The 18,270-nt window shown below is 41.8% G+C and overlaps 1 protein-coding gene across 3 annotated transcripts in view; it reads left to right on the forward strand.

The window, feature by feature from the left end:
* The window catches only part of TTC8 (tetratricopeptide repeat domain 8), a 58,774-nt gene extending 55,202 nt beyond the window's left edge, over positions 1–3,572 (forward strand). For all 3 annotated transcript variants that reach the window (XM_044229714.1, XM_044229715.1, XM_044229713.1), the window contains 2 exons: positions 797–880; positions 2,863–3,572. In XM_044229714.1, the coding sequence (XP_044085649.1) occupies positions 797–880; positions 2,863–2,979 (201 nt within the window). In that variant the 3' untranslated portion in view covers positions 2,980–3,572. The remainder of the gene's footprint in view (positions 1–796; positions 881–2,862) is intronic.
* Positions 3,573–18,270: the final 14,698 nt, after the last annotated feature.

An 18,270-nucleotide genomic window follows, 5' to 3' on the forward strand; every position in this document is an offset into this window, starting at 1 on the left:
TACAAACTTTGTTTTTTGAGTACTTGAAAGAACAAAAAGCTTGTCATTTTAAGTTGCAGTCACTTGTTATTTTGATGTCAGCACTGTTACAAACACTTATGACTGTCTTCCAGCACTGAACTGGGGGCTTGGAAATTTACTATGTGTTTTTTTTTTATTGTTGTTATTATAGCATTAGAGAACAGGTAATTAGAAGGCTAAGAAATCAATCAGCAATAAAAGCTAGGTTAATAAGACTTTTTTTTAGCATTGAGAGGATTATATTTTGATTTGTCATATTGAAATATAAACTTCATTAAGAACTGTGGTTCTCGACTTTAAATCTACTCTTAATTTGCTTCTTATTTTGAAGCAGTTTTATCGTTAATTTTGGCAAGATATAAGTATTAATTGTATTTCAGTAAGTCATATTTCACAAGGAGTGTCACCTGTATTTCTCACAGGATCACGTTTATTAAGGTCTTTTTTTTTTTTTTAAGATTTTATTTATTAATTTGACAGAGACACAGTGAGAGAGGGAACACAAGCAGGGGGAGTGGGAGAGGGAGAAGCAGGCTTCCTGCTGAACAGGGAGCCCAATGTGGGGCTGGATCCCAGGACCCTGAGATCATGACCTGAGCCGAAAGCTGACGCTTAACGACTGAGCCACCCAGGCGCCCCTATTAAGGTCCTATCTCAGGTAAAGGATTCTTTTACCAAAAGCAAAACAAAACAAATCACAAATATAGTGCTGATAGATGCTCATGTACTTTTGGTTTTCTCCCCCCAACCCCGTTTTTTTTTTTTTTTAATACAGGCAAGAGCACTGTTACAAACCGCGTCATCCTTGGGACCCCATATGTATGAGCCACATTTTAATTTTGCAACAGTCTCTGACAAGGTACTCTCTTTATCAACTCATCATCCAGTCGGTTTCTTTTTCTTCCCTGGGTTTTTAAAAAAGTACAGATGAATAAGGAGAAAGATAAATAAGGAAATTATAATGATGTTTTGAAAGAAATGATTTTTAAAATATTGTATGCACCTCTCTTTCACTTCAAGGGAGAGTTTAATAAACTTTAAAGAAATTTATCACTGAATATGGACTAAACTTACTATTATAGATTGCTTTGTAGATTGTTATCAATTGCAGAATTATTTTATTTTTAAAATATGACATTTAGGCCTGAAAAAAATACTCATTAAGTAACTCCTGGTCGAGGAAGGATTTAGTAATTGGGTTTTATAGCAAAGAAATCTTGTATTTTATTGTAGACCATATTGCCATCAAGGCTCTGCCATAATTGCTATAAAATTAGGGATATGAGTGAAAGCTATCTTAGCTATGAACAATGTGGGAAAAATCAACTCAATACTATGTTACAAGTCAGTTAATATGCAAGAGCTAAAAGGAATCACGCCATTTTCAATAAGAACAACAATAAAAGGTATCTAATAGCTAATTTTTACTGAGAAATCTTCCTTTAACATGGAAAGTAAGTTTGAAGGGTAAGGAAATGGCTAAAAGTGTTTGCTGATGTAAAGACACTCAGAAGACATTATGAAAAGGTCATTTTTCAAAGCACAAACACGAAGCCATCCTCACTTTCATTTCTGCTTTGGAACCAAGCAGTCATTTCTAAGGGGTCATTTTTGAGGGCTTGTCAAGTGCCAGCCACTATTCCTGGGACTCTACACACCCTCTCTGATTCTTCCAACAAGCTGTCATGTAGGTCGGCCTTCCTGATTCGTTTTTTTCATACAACTGATGTTTCATTTATTGAGCCTCTGCTATGTGCCTGGCACTGTTGTCAGCACAAAGGATGTCAGCTGTGAATAAAACAAAACCTCTACCTCATGCAGCTTACGTTCTAAAGGAACCCAAGGCTGGTTGAGCTTCTAAGGCTCCCCGAGAGTCGCACGACCCTGGCGGGGTCAGAATTTATACCCAGCATCCAACAATCCCCATGCGTTTTCCACTGCCCTGCATGGCCATGTACTTAAACCACAAAGACTTGATAACTGTTTTTCACTTTATCACATTTTAATAATATATAACTCAAATGAGATATTTCTTTAAGCAAAATGCTGTATTTTCAATAAAATGGTATGTTAAAAAGAAATGCTATGAGTTTTTTAAAGAAAGAAATTTATGTTTTTAATATGTACTACGTGTTTCAAACCAAAAATCCCTGCCGGAATTGAATTATCTAGGTTTTGTGTGCGCGCACATACTAAAAAGCTCTCACTTTTTGTAAACATATGTGTGAATCCAGATCTATTCAGATGGATCCAGATACTGTGTGCTTTTTTCTGGGACTGGACTTTAATGCCAGCTTTATTGAAAATCAGATACCCTTAATAAACTTCTAAAGACAGATATCTTCTCCCACATTACTTGGCTAGCTCCATTTAAAACCTCCCTGAGCGTGTTATTTTATCTTATGTACAATCGTTTTTGCTTGAATTTTCTGTCTAAAAGATAATGCCCGAACCACAGTATCTTTATGGCACATTACAAATAGTTGTCCAAGGGCTTTTGGAAACTATACAGAGCTGGCTGTTGTAGAATGCAAATGTTATCTTATTTTTATAATACTACCTGTGACAGGAAAAGAAAACAAGGTTTATGAATTCATAACTAGACAGCTGTAGTGGAGCAGAAATTATTTGTGTAATTGGATATTTTATTTCTCTCCTGTTTTTCAAGATTGAATTGTAATCTAGGTGAAAGAATTCTAAAATTAAAGAGGCATAATCCAAGCAATTTACACTTAAATCCTTTAATTTTCTACGGTATAAGGTAGTGCTTTTTTTTTTTAAACTTTCTTACTCATTTTTTCCTGGTCTCATCCTGTGGTCTTATTCTGGTATTTCTTACAGATTGGAGATCTGCAGAGAAGCTATGTTGCTGCTCAGAAGTCAGAAGCAGCATTTCCAGATCATGTGGATACCCAACACTTAATTAAACAGCTAAAGCAGCATTTTGCTATGCTCTGACTGTCCCACAGACCAAGTATATTCTTGGGCATAGGATATATATGAGGGGGCATTACACAATGGGAAAAGTAGTATGTTTTTATGTATATATATATATATATATATATATATATATATGCATGCTATACAGACCTGTGCTTAATAAGAGGGAGTTTACATAAGAATTCATAAGCAAAAAAAAAAAAAAAAAGAATTCATAAGCAAACTTATTAATAATAACTTGTATAGTATTACAAAAGATAGGATTTAATGTTTGTAAATAGATCGTGAAAACTTCTCCCACATTATGTGGTAGATGTTTATAAAAATGTTTACAAAAAGTTTTCATGAATTTCCTCGAATTTTTACAATGCATATTTTTAATGTTAAGCTGGCCATTAGCTAACATGTAGCTTCAAAGGTCTGAAGCTAACATGTAGCTTCAGAGCTTCAGATCACACTTCTTTGGGTAAAAATGTGTATATTCATCCCAGTTAGATACTTTATTTAGAACTTAAAAATTGTATTTAAAACTGTTTCTCAAAGGCTTTACAAGACACTACACATTTTCTTATATACTATGCTTTAAAATAAATCAGTATGTAATACACCAATATTCTGTCATTCTTCATGAGTTTTTATCTTAGACATCTCAGCTAAAAGAAGTTTTTCAGAAGTCCTGTGACCTTAGAAATCAGGTCTTTTTTTTTTTTTTTTTTTAAAGATTTTATTTATTTATTTGACAGACAGAGATCACAAGGAGGCAGAGAGAGAGGAGGAAGCAGGCTCCCCGCTGAGCAGAGAGCCTGATTCGGGGCTCGATCCCAGCACCCTGGGATCATGACTTGAGCCGAAGGCAGAGGCTTTAACCCACTGAGCCACCCAGGCGTCCCTCAAGTCGTTATTTTAATTTCACTTGATGTACCGCCAATTTTGTATTTCCCTGAGAAGCTATTTACAGACTATCATATTATCAATATAAGACTATCGGTATTAGAAACAGTCACAAGCCCAGAGCCCCACCTGCGGTCAGCCTGGAGGTTAGGTCAGATCCCAGGACCCTGCACTGCAAAATCCTGGAAAGACTCTTAAACTCGTCTCCTTCCATATTTAGTGGAATTCTCATCCATGCGTTCACACAAGGAAATGTGTTAAAGGGACAAAGCCACTCAGTCAGATTTAGGACTGTGGGACTCCTCACTGTTATTCTTTCGGTTTTTAATGTCATGAAAATTATTTTACAGATACTTGTTGCTGTTCAGATTAGCTGGAAAAGCTGGGAGTTTGAGGAATGAGGGCAGGGACTTCAGAGGATGTGTAGTTGAAGGTCTTTGTGGCACAGATGACCAAAGCCAGGCCTGGGGTCGCACTGCCGGGCGGTGGTACGGTCTCTACTAGAACTCAAGACCTTGTTCGTGTGCTTTTTTTCCTGCTTCTCCAGGACATGCTTTTTAGCTCATGAGAATTTCCTCACGTGCCATCCAATGTCCTAATACTGTATTCAATATTTAGGTTGAAATTCTGTCATGTGAATCATTTAAGCTAAAATAAGCGCTAACAGCAGCTTGCATTTATGGAGGATGTTGTATGTGCCCAGTACGGTTCTAAGCACTCGATGGGGATTATTCCTTTGATTCCCGCTGCAGTCCTAGAAGGTGCTGTTACTCCTGTCTTCCTTGGTAGAAAAATGAGGCACAGAGAAGTCAAGGAACTTGCTCAGGGTTATAAAGCATGTAAGTGGCAGAGCTGGGATTCAAATGCAGATGATGTGGGCCCCCTGAGGACGTGCTCTTAGCCCTCCTGAGAGATCACCTCAGGGTTTCTCCTGTAAATAAAGCTACGCCCATTTCAAATGAATGTTCTACGCATTAATAAAACTGGATAGTATGGGAATATTCACACAGCAAAAAATAAATGAGTCAGTATTCCTAAGGTAACATGGAGCTATTTTTGTCTGGAGTTTATGTTAATTTAGTGTGAAGAGCAATGCAAAGAATGAGTCAGGACAGCTCCCGGCGGAACGATGGCAGAAAAGAACACGGTGCAGCCGGAGCTAGATACATCTTTGTAATAGTTATTTCTGGACCGCGTCTCTGGCTTTGGTGCCAACATTTCCGTAGAAGGAAGGTTACCAGTTGTCTTCTGCCCTGGCTTAAAAAGTTTGAGTTACAAATTGCTCCACCAAAATTAACACCATTGAGCTTCCCACTGATGAAAAGAAGACCTGGCAAGACCCCAGCCAACACAGTAATTGCTGGGGTTGGAAGGTCTTCCTTCCCAAATAGGTCAAGTCCAAACCAGTCCTCTATGGTTCTCATTGCTCTGTTACGTTTCTGAATGACATGTCCCAGTGTCAAAGCACCCAACGTCATTTATGGCCTAGAGATAAGAAAATTCATAAAGAGGGCACATCACTACACTTTTAATGTGGTTTCCACCACTAACTCTTCGTTAACATGAGGGATTCCTATCAAGAGCTTTCAGCTGGGGTTGAGTTTAAGCATTCTGAAAAACAAAGATTTCCGAAATACTGTGGTAGGACCCGACACTGGAAAATAATGAACCCAGAAATGGAGTTGAGTTAAAAAGCCATTACTGGATAGTTTTAAGTTCCAGGAGACAGATAAATGGGAATGGTCTGCGGATATGTTCCAGACTCCCAAAATGGTGATCGAGGCTCAGATATTAGGGGAAAAATTTGATTCAGCAATTTGAAAACTACAGCATTTCTACATCTTTCCACACAGACGGCATTCATCCTATTTTTGGCTGACTAAAAAATTAACATTTCTGAGAGATGCTGTGATTTTATATCCTTGATATTAAAGCCAAATTCTTGAGATGAAGGAACAAAGACTACTAAAGGTGGAATTATAATTGTGGGGGACTATACTATTTCCTGCACTGTGACCCTTCCCAGTCCCCGAATCCTGACTCGTCAGGAGTAATTTCTTAGCGGAGTGTAAAGAACAAAGCTCTTGGAGCAAACCACCACTTTATCTCAGGGAAGAAAAGGCCAAACTTAGACACATTTTAGGAAGACAGGTTTTTTTGTATTTAGATAAAGCAGACCCTTCTCCAGTATTTGAAACTCAAGTTTCTGTGGGCTCCAAGATTCCACATCTGCCGACGCCTCGCACCTCACAGGCCCCTCTGATGGAACAGCTTGTTTCCTTCTTTACAGGATTGTTTCTCTCTTTTTCTAAAATCGCGGTCCCTTTAAAGCTTCTCCCTTTCGAGCACTACCCTATCTCCTTTGTCATAACATCTTGAAAGAGCAGGTGATGTTTGTTGCATACTTCATTTCACTTGTTCCATGGCCCTTTGCAGTCTGGCTTCAACTCCAACTGCTGCTGGAACTCCTCCCATCGAGGTGGTTAATAACTCCCATTTAGCAAATCCAAAAGATTTTTTTTGTTTTAACATAACAGTTTTTAATATTCTTTATATACCACACAATTCTCTCTTTTAAAGTGTACCATTTGGGATGCCTGGGTGGCTCAGTCAGTTGAGCGTCTACCTTCAGCTCAGCTCATAATCCCAGCATCATGGGATCGAGTCCCGCATCAGGCTCCTTGCTCAACGGGGAGTCTCCTCCTCCCTCTGCCTGCTGCTCCCTCTGCTTGCGCTCCCTCCCTCTCTCTCTCTCACTGACAAAGACATGAATAAGGTCTTAAATAAAGTGTATCATTTGATAGTTTTTAATATATTTACAGTTGGGCAACCATAATTATAATCAATTTTAAAAGACCTGTATACTGAAACTATAAGAAAACTACAAAACATTCACGAAAGACACTGAAGATGTAAATAAGTAGAAAGATATTTTGTGCTCATGAATTGGACTACTGTTAAAATACCCATGCTATCCAAAGCAATCTACAAATTCAATGCAATCCCTATCAAATTTCCAATGATATTTTTTCACAGAAATTAAAAAAAAAAAACAATCTTAAGATTTAGAACCACAAAAGAGCCTGAGAAGTTAAATCAATCTTGAAAAAGAATAACAAAACTGTAGGTGTAATGTATCCTGAGTTCAAACTAGATTACAAAGCTGTCATCAAAACAGTACGATGTTGGCATAAAAATGGGTACACAGGGCAGGGGCGCCTGGGTGGCTCAGTGGGTTAAGCCGCTGCCTTCGGCTCAGGTCATGATCTCAGGGTCCTGGGATCGAGCCCGCATCGGGCTCTCTGCTCAGCAGGGAGCCAGCTCCCCTTCCTCTCTCTCTCTGCCTGCCTCTCTGCTTGCTTGTGATCTCTGTCAAATAAATAAATAAAATCTTAAAAAAAAAAACACTACCTTGAAAAGTTCTCTTGTACCCTCATGTTCATTACAGCATTATTTGCAATAGTCAGGACATGGAAGGAACCTAACTGTCCACTGTAGTAATGCTGTATTGTATATTTGAAAGTTACTAAAAAGAGTAGATCTTAAAAGTCTTCATCACTGAAAAAATATTGTTACTATATGAGATGATAGATGTTAACTCCTTATTGTGATCATTTTGTCATATGTACATATTATCGAATCATCATGTTGTATGTCTGAAACTAATATGTTCTGTATCCGTTAAACTTCAATTAAAAAAATCTTAAAAATATAATGGAAGTTTTAATGTTTTGTATTATGAAATGATGACATTTTGCATTTTAAAAGTCTATCCTGAAAGAACCAAGATGCCCTTCAACGGACGAATGAATAAGGAAGATGTGGTCCATATACACTATGGAGTATTATGCCTCCATCAGAAAGGATGAATACCCAACTTTTGTAGCAACATGGACGGGACTGGAAGAGATTATGCTGAGTGAAATAAGTCAAGCAGAGAAAGTCAATTATCATATGGTTTCACTTATTTGTGGAGCATAACAAATAGCTTGGAGGACAAAGGGTGTTAGAGAGGAGAAGGGAGTTGGGGTAAATTGGATAGGGAGGTGAACCACGAGAGACTATGGACTCTGAAAAACAATCTGAGGGGTTTGAAGTGGCGGGGGGGGGGGGTGGGAGGTTGGGGTACCAGGTGGTGGGTATTATAGAGGGCATGGATTGCATGGAGCACTGGGTGTGGTGAAAAAATAATGAATACTGTTTTTCTAAAAATAAATGAATTGAAAAAAAAATCAATTAAAAAAAAAAAAGTCTATCCTCCCAGATCAGACATGTGGAAATTTTTCCTATCGGAAGTGCTTATTCTCACTAGATTTATATCTTAGAGCTACCTCCTGTATTGTATTTTGACTTTTTTCTTTTCTGTGGAAAACAGGTGTAGATAAAAACCAGGTGCAAGTAAGACTTTTGGATGCCGTTGGTGGAGTAAAAGTTAGAGAAGCACATTTTCCGCCCAAGAAAAGACTTTCAAAGTTATGTGTTGGCCAAGTTACTAATTTCCAAAAATTTCAAGAACTATGTATAGCACGTAAACGCCAATGGATTTTTGTTATAAATTGAACTCTCTCAGTTTGTTGCAGTGTCCTGGGGTCATGTTCAAATCTACTTGGAATTCCACACTTTTCCCACCTTCCCTTTATGCCACCAAACATAATTACTAGTTCTCAGCATATTGAGAATAACCGTATGAAAGCTTAGGATCCCTTCAGAACCAGCTCCCTCAGGAAGCACACCCTGATTGGGCAGAATAAACATCCCCTACCTCTGAAGTCCCACAGCAGCGTGCCTGTACCATGCAGGTGACAAAGGAAGACGAAAAAGAGGGAAAAGGGAACAAAGAAGAGAAGGCGCAAACTGAAAACAAACAGTACGGTCGATTTAAACTTAACCATATCCATAATTGTATTAAATGTAAATGGCCTGTCTCAGCGCGGGCTGCCATAATAAGCCCACCACAGATGCGGTGGCTTAAACAACAGAAATTTATTTTCTTACAGTTCTGGAGCCTGGGAAAGTCCACGATCAAGGTGTCAGCCAATTCCGTCCCCAGTGAGAGCTCTCTTCCTGACGTGTAGATGGCTGCCTTCTTGTTGGGATCTCTCGTGACAGAGAGAAAAAGAGTTCTGCTGTGTTTTTCTTGTTTTATAAGGGCACCAGCTGTACTGAATTAAGGTCTCAACCTTATGAGCTCATTTTGCCTTTCTGACCTCTTTAAGGCTCTGTCCCCGAATGTAGTCTTATCAGGGGGTAAGGGCTTCACAGATGAATTTGGGAGGGCACAATTCAGTCCATAGTCTGGTCTAAATGAAATATGGTTATCCCCAGTTAAAAGGCAGAGATTTTCAGACTGGCCAAAAAAAAAAAAAAGAAAGAAAGAAAGAAAGACCCAGATACAAACTACCTACAAAAAACACATTAGGGGTACCTGGGTGGCTCAGTGGGTTGGGCCGCTGCCTTTGGCTCAGGTCATGATCTCAGGGTCCTGGGATCGAGTCCCGCATAGGGAGCCTGCTTCCCCCAAACCCCCGGCCTGCCTCTCTATCTACTTGTGATCTCTCTCTGTTAAATAAATAAATAAAATATTGAAAAAAACACACACACACATTAATGTAAGACATGAATCGGTTACAAGTATCAGAAAGGCTATACCATGCTATATGAATGTCAGGTGAAGAAGGATTCTGAGCAGCCAGAGGACAGAGAAGCTAGGGAGGGACCTTCCAGGCAATGTTAATGGGCAAACACATTTGGGAGCCACTAGAATATGAATTTGTCGGGATGGAGCTGGGCAGTAGCAGCAGGAGCAGGCTAGTCATGAGAGCAAAATTTGGAGGCCTAGGAAGAATTGGAACAGAAGGTTTCGAGTCCACAGTTAAGGAGTTCAAGCTTTACCTGAGTTCAGGTTGAAGAGGAGGCAGGTGTTTTGAAGAAATGATGTAGAGGGGGAGCCTGGGTGGCTCAGTGGGTTAAAGTCTGGTCATGATCCAGGGTCCTGGGATTGAGCCCCACATCGGGCTCTCTGCTCAGTGGGGGACCTGCTTCCCCCACCCCCCGCTCTGCCTGACTCTCTGCCTATTTGTGATCTGTCTGTCAAACAAATAAAAATTAAAAAAAAAAAAAGAATTTATGTAGAGGCAATGTTTAGGATCAGCTGGAGAATATAAAGTTGGATATAAATTTTAAATTAAGTTTTCTGGGGAGAGTGTGAAAATGAATACCCTTATACTAGATAAAAAATAAAAATTTCTCAGCTGCATAGTACATGCAACCAGTCAGATAGTTTATGCCACACTTCATGGATTCACCCTTTTGTCCTCCCATTCGCATTCAAAAGCATAAAAATTGCCTAGATGGCTCTAACTCATGAGTAGCGCACTGAATATCACAGATGGTGCTTCATTAATCATGGTTTGCAACAAGTAGTGTTCTTAACAAGATTGCTATCTTTTTACAAATGCAGGGCTTCTAGTTATATGATATTTTTGTATTTCATGAGACAGGAATTTGGGGGAAATAAAAACAGTAATGCTTACCCCAGGCTACAGTTTTTTTCCATTATAGTATTTGTTACAACATTAAAATTAGTGTCTAGGGGGAAGTGGTGGTTACTCTGATGTATTCTAAAGTTTGAGAACCAATTTGCTAGGATTTTTTTTTTTTTAAGATTTATTTATTTGAGAGACAGAGAGAGAGTATGGGCAGGGAGCGGTGGAGGGAGAGGCAGAATCTCAAGCAGGCTCCTACTAAGTGCAGAACCTGACATGGGGTTGGCTGCCGGACTCCATCTCATGACCCTGAGATCATGACCTCAATGGTAATCCAGTGTCAGACACTTAACTGATTAAGCCAAGTGGTTTCTAAGAGCACCTTTACCTTTAAATTCCTCAAAAGACAAACTATCGAAGTTTCCTCAAGAAGAAATAGATAATCTAAATAGCCTTATATCTATCTATTACAGAATCTACCTATTACCACAACTCAAATGAGAGATGTCCAGTAAATCTCCAGTGGGAGATGTTCCAGCTTCCTTTGGAGAGAGGACTTCAAATTGAAAGATTCCGAGTACCTTTCAAGACCCTCATGATATACTTGTGAACAGAGGTGGGGAGAGAGAACACCATAATGAGGTCATTACTATGGATTAGGTGCCCACTGCTTGTAATCTTTACAACTCTACAAATTAACTGACATGATTCCCATTTTCCTGGCAATAACCCCAGAGGAATTACCTACCATTCCCAAGGTCATCTGGAACGTAAAATGCAGAGCTGGAAGGAGGGGCACCTGGAGGGCTCAGTCGGTTGAGCGGCTGACTTCTGATTTTGGCTCAGGTTGGGATGTCAGGGTCCTGGGATTGAGCCCAAAATAAGGCTCCACGCTCAGCGAGGAGTCTGTTTGAGTTTCTCTCTCTCCCTTCTTCTCTCTGCCCCCCCACCCCCCTTGCATGCTCTCTCTCTCTCAAATAAATAAACCTTTTTAAAAAACCTTTTTAAAAAAAGGTTTTTAAATAAACCTTTAAAGGTTTATTTATTTTTTTGAAAAAGACCTGGGAATCTCTGCCTCTTGGTGGGCTAACTCCTTTAAGCCAATTAAGAACAGGTGAACTGGCAAAAGTAGAAGACAAGGAAAAAGCTCCCCATGAATGCGATAAATGTCAAGATGAGATGGAACAGGGGTGCCCAGGTGGCTCAGTGGGTTAAAGCCTCTGCCTTCGGCTCAGGTCATGATCCGAGGGTCCTGGGATGGAGCCCCACATCTGGCTCTCTGCTCAGCAGGGAGCCTCTCTCTGCCTGCCTCTCTGCCTACTTGTGATCTCTGTCAAATAAATTTAAAAAAAAAAAAAGATGAGATGGAACAAATGGTTCACACACATGAGAGTCTCCTGTGTCCTATTTCCATGAGTTCTATAGGTCACAAAGTGCTTGTATGATCTTCTCTGACACCATCAGCAGCCCTGTGGGCCTGGTGGTCCAGCAATTCAGATCCCCATCTGACAGATGAGAAACAAAGTTAAGAGACATAAAATGGTCCCCCCAGAGCTACACAGCTGGTAAGAGACCAAAGGAGGAAATAATGCGTCTATTCCCCACTAGACCAATACATTTCCACCTTCCCAACCAGGCAGCCTTCTAATAACGCAGATACTCCCTGGAAGGCAAAGCTGAATGTGTTCAACTTCCCAGGCTAGGGAGTCCTGTGACTGGACACGGTCACCTCAAACAGCACTGAGCACATCTTAGTTACGTTACGGTGACTAAGCATGTACGAGGTTCATTCATTTGAAAGACAACGGGAGGAAGTCACAAATGACTCTGACAGAAGCAGGAGGCAATACACCCCCTCCATGCTGACCGGCCAGGCTTACAGGGGGTTAGGCTGGTTTTATAGCCCCTGACAGGATGTCAATCGAAAAAAAAAATAAATTTTTTTCTTGGGAACTTCCATTGAAAACAACACAAGTTCTCATGACTTGCCCTGTGTTCTTGCTTTCCCAGGACAAGGCTCCTTAGTTTTATGTCCTTGAAGCTTTTTAGCCAGCAGCCTTTCCAGGTGCTTGGTGACATTCACTAACAGGGGCCAGCGAGGTGGCAGAGCTGAGAAAGTCACCCCAAGAGGTCCCCAGCGAGCATGACATTTGAGGCTGGAGCCTTCTGGTTTGTTCTCTTTAAAATAGCCATGTGGATCTTGCAACTAACCCTAAAGCGTATCTGTATTTGTTTTAATATAAAAATAACATGTCCCTCACATTTTCACACAAAGCAGCTATTCCAGGGCGAAGGTCTATAATTTAGCCTGTGGTTTTGCCAGCAGTACCCACACTATCCTTCTATTTTCTCAGCTCGAGGTGGAAGAATTAAGTGGGTGGAGTTTGCCCTGTTTAGTGCCTCCCTCCCCTCCCCCTCCCACCCTGGCTCAGTCCGCCTCTTTTCCTGCTGCTCAGGTCTCCGGGTTCTGCCCTGCCCTGCCCATCAGCACCTCCTGTTCTAGACCTTTGTACCCCTTCCCCAATATTTGCCAGTTCTGTAAAAAAAAAAAAAAAAAAAAAGAGGATGCCAAAATCGCTCTTGAATGTTGGCAGCTTTATGCGTTTCTCCCTCCTGAGTAGAATACTTGTAATTTCATATGAGATCTCAGGCATCATGGCAGAATGATATGGGAGACATTTGAGGGCGGGAGGAGCCCCACAGCAGCCCTAAGCTCACATCATGAAAGCAGCCACCTTGGCAGAGGCACTGTTCTAGCAGATCCCCAGACTGGGAGGGGGGCTGGTGACGTTAGCCCAGCCAAGAGCCAAAAAGCTTTCGTTTCTATCTTTTTAAATAGCTTTCCTGGGCTTTCACTGTGCTGTTGCTTGAAGCTCTACTCGGTGCACTTTAATTTTCAAATGGGACGCAGGGATAGGACAACGATGACAGCAGGATTCAAAAAAACGTTGATCTAAGCCCTTGACGGTCTCCAGGTTCCCAGGAGACCAGAAAACGGTGGCTCTACTCAGTTTATCCTTCAGGTAAACCATTGCTCATTGAGATTTGAATCTGTTTCTAGTACATCCTGTTAAAAAAAAATCTCAGGGCCGACTCTCCCATGAATAAAAGTGTTAATTACATTTTCAAAGCTGTAAACTCAACGCAATGTGTTTGGAAGGGGGTGGGAGGATGAATACGTGTTTCAAGACACTTACTGGGCTGACTTTGCTCACACATCCATTTCTGCCCACACAGTGCCACACAGATTACACCTTTGGGGTTCTTGGTGTATCTCTGCGTGTGTGTGTGTATGTGTAGGTGTATTTACGATGGAAAGGATCATATGCTTTTTTTAAAAATTGCAAGTCACTCTGAAGATCCTAGAAGTTGCTATGTAGATACCATTTGGGAATCAAAGTCTTCTGTTCGCTTTTTCAAAAAATGATTTTATTTATTTATTTGAGAGAGCATGTGTGCACATGAATGGGGGAGGAGGCAGAGGCACAAGCAGACTCCCTGCTGGGCAAGGATTCCCAGGACCCTGAGGTTATGACCTGAACCGAAGTGAGATGCTTAACGGACCGAGCCACCCAAACGCCCCATTCTATTTGCCTTAAAGACAGAAACAATCTTTATAGCCTCATATTAGTTGCATCAATCCTACTACATGGAATAAACATATTTTTATGGTGCCAGTGGAGTCCATGATGTCTCTTGGAAGTATCTGCTCCTTACCAGCAGACGTGGTTTAAACAGGTCCCTGTTCCCACCCCCTGCCACAGCCAGTGGGAGTGAGGAGCAAATCCCTCGGCCAGGCAGCACTCGTCTGGTTCTCTCACATGGTGCTCGTGCCAAAACGGAAAGGCAGCGAGGATTTGATGTGGCCCTGGAGGAGAGTCAGAGAACATTCCTTTTCTTTCCTTCTTCCTTTTTAAAGATTTTATCCATTCATTTTACAGACAGAGAGAAAATGCAGGAGCAGAGGGGAGGCGCAGAGGGAGAAGGAGAGGCAGATGCCTGCTGAGCTGGTAGCCCAATGTGGGGCTCATTCCCAGGACCCCAAGATTATGACCTGAGCCCAAACCAAGAGTGGGATCCTCAACCGACTGCACCACCCTGGTGCCTCAGTAGTTAATATTAAAAGGCATCCACAATTTAAGCCTCTATTTAATATTTCCAACCTTTTCCTGGGCAATTCAAAACCCTCCAGTCTGACATGGTAACATCTAGCTCAGTGTTCTGCTCCTGACCCCATGTGTGCTCCAACTTCTCCTTCCTTCTCCTCAGTTCCGCTTCCCATAATGGTCCAAGCCTTTGTTGACCTACAATGGCACGGCACAAAATCCAGTGCCATGCTGTCTTATTTTAAAATATACTTTTATTTGGGGGAATCCCACATTGCAGGAAGAAGTCCCAAATCAGGATATCGGCAAGGCCCTGATGACTCTAAGAGCTTCTTCCTTGGCGGCCAGCAATCCTTGGCTTGTCGCTGCGTCTCTCTGGACTTCACCTTTACTGTCACATGGGCTCCTTCCCTGTGTGTCTAGAGGTGTCCTCTCTCACTTACAAAGACATCAGTTATTGGATTTAAAGTCCACTTTAATATGACCTCATCTTAACTAAATTACATCTGCAAAGACCCTATTTCCACATAAGCCACATTCTGAAGTCCTAGGAGGACATGAGTATTTGGAAGATGTTAGTCAACCCACTATAGGGGATCCTGTGTGCAGGGTTTAATGGTCTCATTCTCTGTATGAAGTCTGTCCTTTCCCATCACCTTCAGTGGGGCTGGCCCCATCTGAAAGAGGATGTTCAGGAAATCTTGAGAACCAGAGTCTTGATGGCTTGTGCAGGTAGAAAGCTGCTCCGGGCACAGTGGGTCAGGATGGGGACATGCTCTCATGAAAGAGAGACTCAAGTTCCCTTCTGCAGATTGGAAAAGCATGGGCGCACACCCTGCAGGCCGGGAAAAATGAATCTCATCCTCCCCTTCTTTTTTGTGCCCTTGATAAAGGGCTCTGACTCAGAGGAAAAATACAAAGGCAGCCGGGGGCCATGTTTACACCGAAGTCCACATGGGAGTAACAGACGCCTGCTGGGAGGACTCAGGGCTGTTATGTGTGTGGCAGAATCCGTGTGAATAGTGGCCCACGCCTTTGTCTGTGGTGGACACGTGGGCTCCGAGTTCTGGGCCAGGAATGGCTGGCTCGTGAAGGGACATTAGCAGGCAGTAAGCAGAGTTCTGTCTTAGGAAGAATATTAATTAATTTATTTAGAGAGAGTGTGCATGTGCATGTGTACAGGGGACGGGAGGGGCAGAAAGAGAGGGAGATGGGAGCATCTCAAGCAGACTCCTGCAGAGCTCGGAGCCCCAGGCAGGGCTGGATCTCATGACCCAGAGATTATGACCTGAACTGAAATCAAGAGTTGGATATTTGGGGTGCCTGGGTAGCTCAGTGGGTTAAAGCCTCTGCCTTTGGCTCAGGTCATGATCTCAGGGTCCTGGGATCAAGCCCTGCATTGGTATTTCTGCTCAGCAAGAAGCCTGCTTCTTCCTCTCTCTCTGTCCACTTCTCTGCCTGCTTGCTTCCTCCTTTCTCTTTGCCTGCTTCTCTGCCTACTTGTGATGTCTGTCTGTCAAAAAAAAAAAAAAAAAAAAAGAGTTGGATGTTTAACCGACTGAGCCACCCAGGCACCCTGTCTTGGGAAGAATATGTAGATGGCAGCTATTTATTTATTCAACGAACTCTGCCTGAAGACCCACTACGTACCAGGCACTGTATTATATTGTGTCTCTTCTATCAGTGTAACTCAAAGACTATGTATAGGCAGGTTTCCTATGGTTAAATCCTCAAAATGTGCGGAAAAGCGCGTGTGAAGATGACATAGCTTTGCTTCCAGCTGTGTTAAACCAAAGCACAGGGTGTTGATATAAAAGAACTAGGCATTGGGCTCAGAGTTAAATGGGAAATGTCAGAGTTTGTATGAGGCTCAAAGAGCCGGCTGAAATCAACATGAAGTACAGAGCAGATGGCACTGAAATCTACTCACCTAAGATGATCCCTTAGCCAGGGTCGTTTGAGGTGTTGTGGAAAAGTCTAGAAAAAAGAAACAGTGAACTTCATCATACATTCAGGAAAATGTATTGCTTTTTGGGTTTATGTAAACAGAATTCCTAAAGGAGAAAAGTTGACCCATATTCCACTACCACAGCTTTGCTCATACCCCATAACAATGTGCTTTTTGCTAGATAATTTCTTTTCTTCCTTTCTTTTGTTCTTTTTCTTTTCATTCCTTTCCTTTTCTCCTTCCTCCCTTCCTTCTTTCTCTGTTTCCATTTACAGTTGCCTCAAATATTTTTAAGAAGATTTTGTGCATTTATTTATTTATTTATTTATTTAACAGAGCGAGAGGGCTCGCATGGGGAGGAGCAGATAGGGGAGGGAGAGGGACAAGCAGACCCCACACTGATTGTGGAGCCTGACTTGGGACTGGATCCCACGACCCTGAAATCATGACCAGAGCCAAAACCAAGTCAGGCACCCAACCGACTAAACCATCTAGGTGCTCCTGGATAATTTATCTCAAAAGTGTGCATTTTGAGACAGGATCTGGAAGCTTGTAGAGACCCAGGGATTTCTTTCTCTTTATGGGTGCCTAATCCATGTAATCACCCATTCAGACATGTTTCTGGAGTGACAACCAGGGGCCAGGCACGATATGCTCGTGGAGTCATAGCATTTCAGAGCCAGAAGAGCTTACACAAAGTGTGTCGTCTCTCCCCTTTAAGTCTCAGATGAGGACATTGCTCACAGTGTTGAAAAGCCTGCCTCAAAACCATCACCGCCAGGGGACCAGGTCTTCTGAGCAGTGTTGAATTGGTTTTTTTTTTTTTTAAAGATCTTATTTATTTATTTGAGAGAAAGAGAGAATGTGAGCACGAGGTGGAGGGGCAGAGGGAGAGGGAGAAGCAGAGTCCCTGAGCAAGGAGCCTGATGCAGGACTCAATCCCAGTACCGCAGGATCATGACCTGAGCCAAAGGCAGTCCCTTAACCGACTGAGCCACCTGTGTGCCTCCATGTTAAATACTTTTTGTGAAGGCCATTGTTATGAACTGAATGCTTGTGCTCCCCCCAAAATTCATATGTGAAAGCCCTAACCACCCAATATAATGGTATTTGGATGTGGGGCATTTAGGAGGTGACTAGGTTAAATGAAGTCATGAGGATAGAACCCCCATAATGGGATTAGTGCCCTTATAGGATGAGCAAGAGACAATAACACACCAACACACTCTCTCAACACAGTGAGAAGGCATGCTTCTCTGCCAGGAGGAGGGCCCTCGCCATGAATGGAATTTGCCGGCACCCTAATTTTGGACTTCCCAACCTCAAGAACTATAGGAAATAAATACCTGCTCTTTAAGCCACCTAGTGTACATATTTTGTTAGAGCAGCAGAGCTAATCTTGCCCTATTATCCCCTACTTGTGTGTGTGTGTGTGTGTGTGCGTGCGTGCGCGCGCTAAAGTCCTGGTTATCAGCTTGTTTTTCTGTTATTTCAAACAACTCCCTCCATCTGACCCCATTCTCTAAAGCAAAACAAAACAAACAAGAAAGCAAGCAGAGTCTGAAATGTACTTGTAGAAGTCAAATCCAAATACTGAAAAATGGAGAAGCAACAAAGTCTAAATGACAAAAATACTTGAATTCAAGCGGACCTATGATCACTCCGGATCACCCCAGAACCATGCAAGGATCCAGATGGTGCTGAGAATTTTGCCCAGGTGTGACAATAAAAATCTGCGAGTATAAATAATAGGAATGGAGCCTCTCAGGGTTTTTCCAACCTAAAATTCTATGATCCAATTTTTTCTTTCCTTTGTAAAACAGGTAATTTTGTCTCTATGATATAACTGACCCACAGGTTGCTCTTTTTCAAGGGATAG

This window comes from Neovison vison, chromosome 13, assembly GCF_020171115.1.
Source record: "Neovison vison isolate M4711 chromosome 13, ASM_NN_V1, whole genome shotgun sequence".
In the NCBI taxonomy this organism is placed as follows: Eukaryota; Metazoa; Chordata; class Mammalia; order Carnivora; family Mustelidae; genus Neogale; species Neogale vison.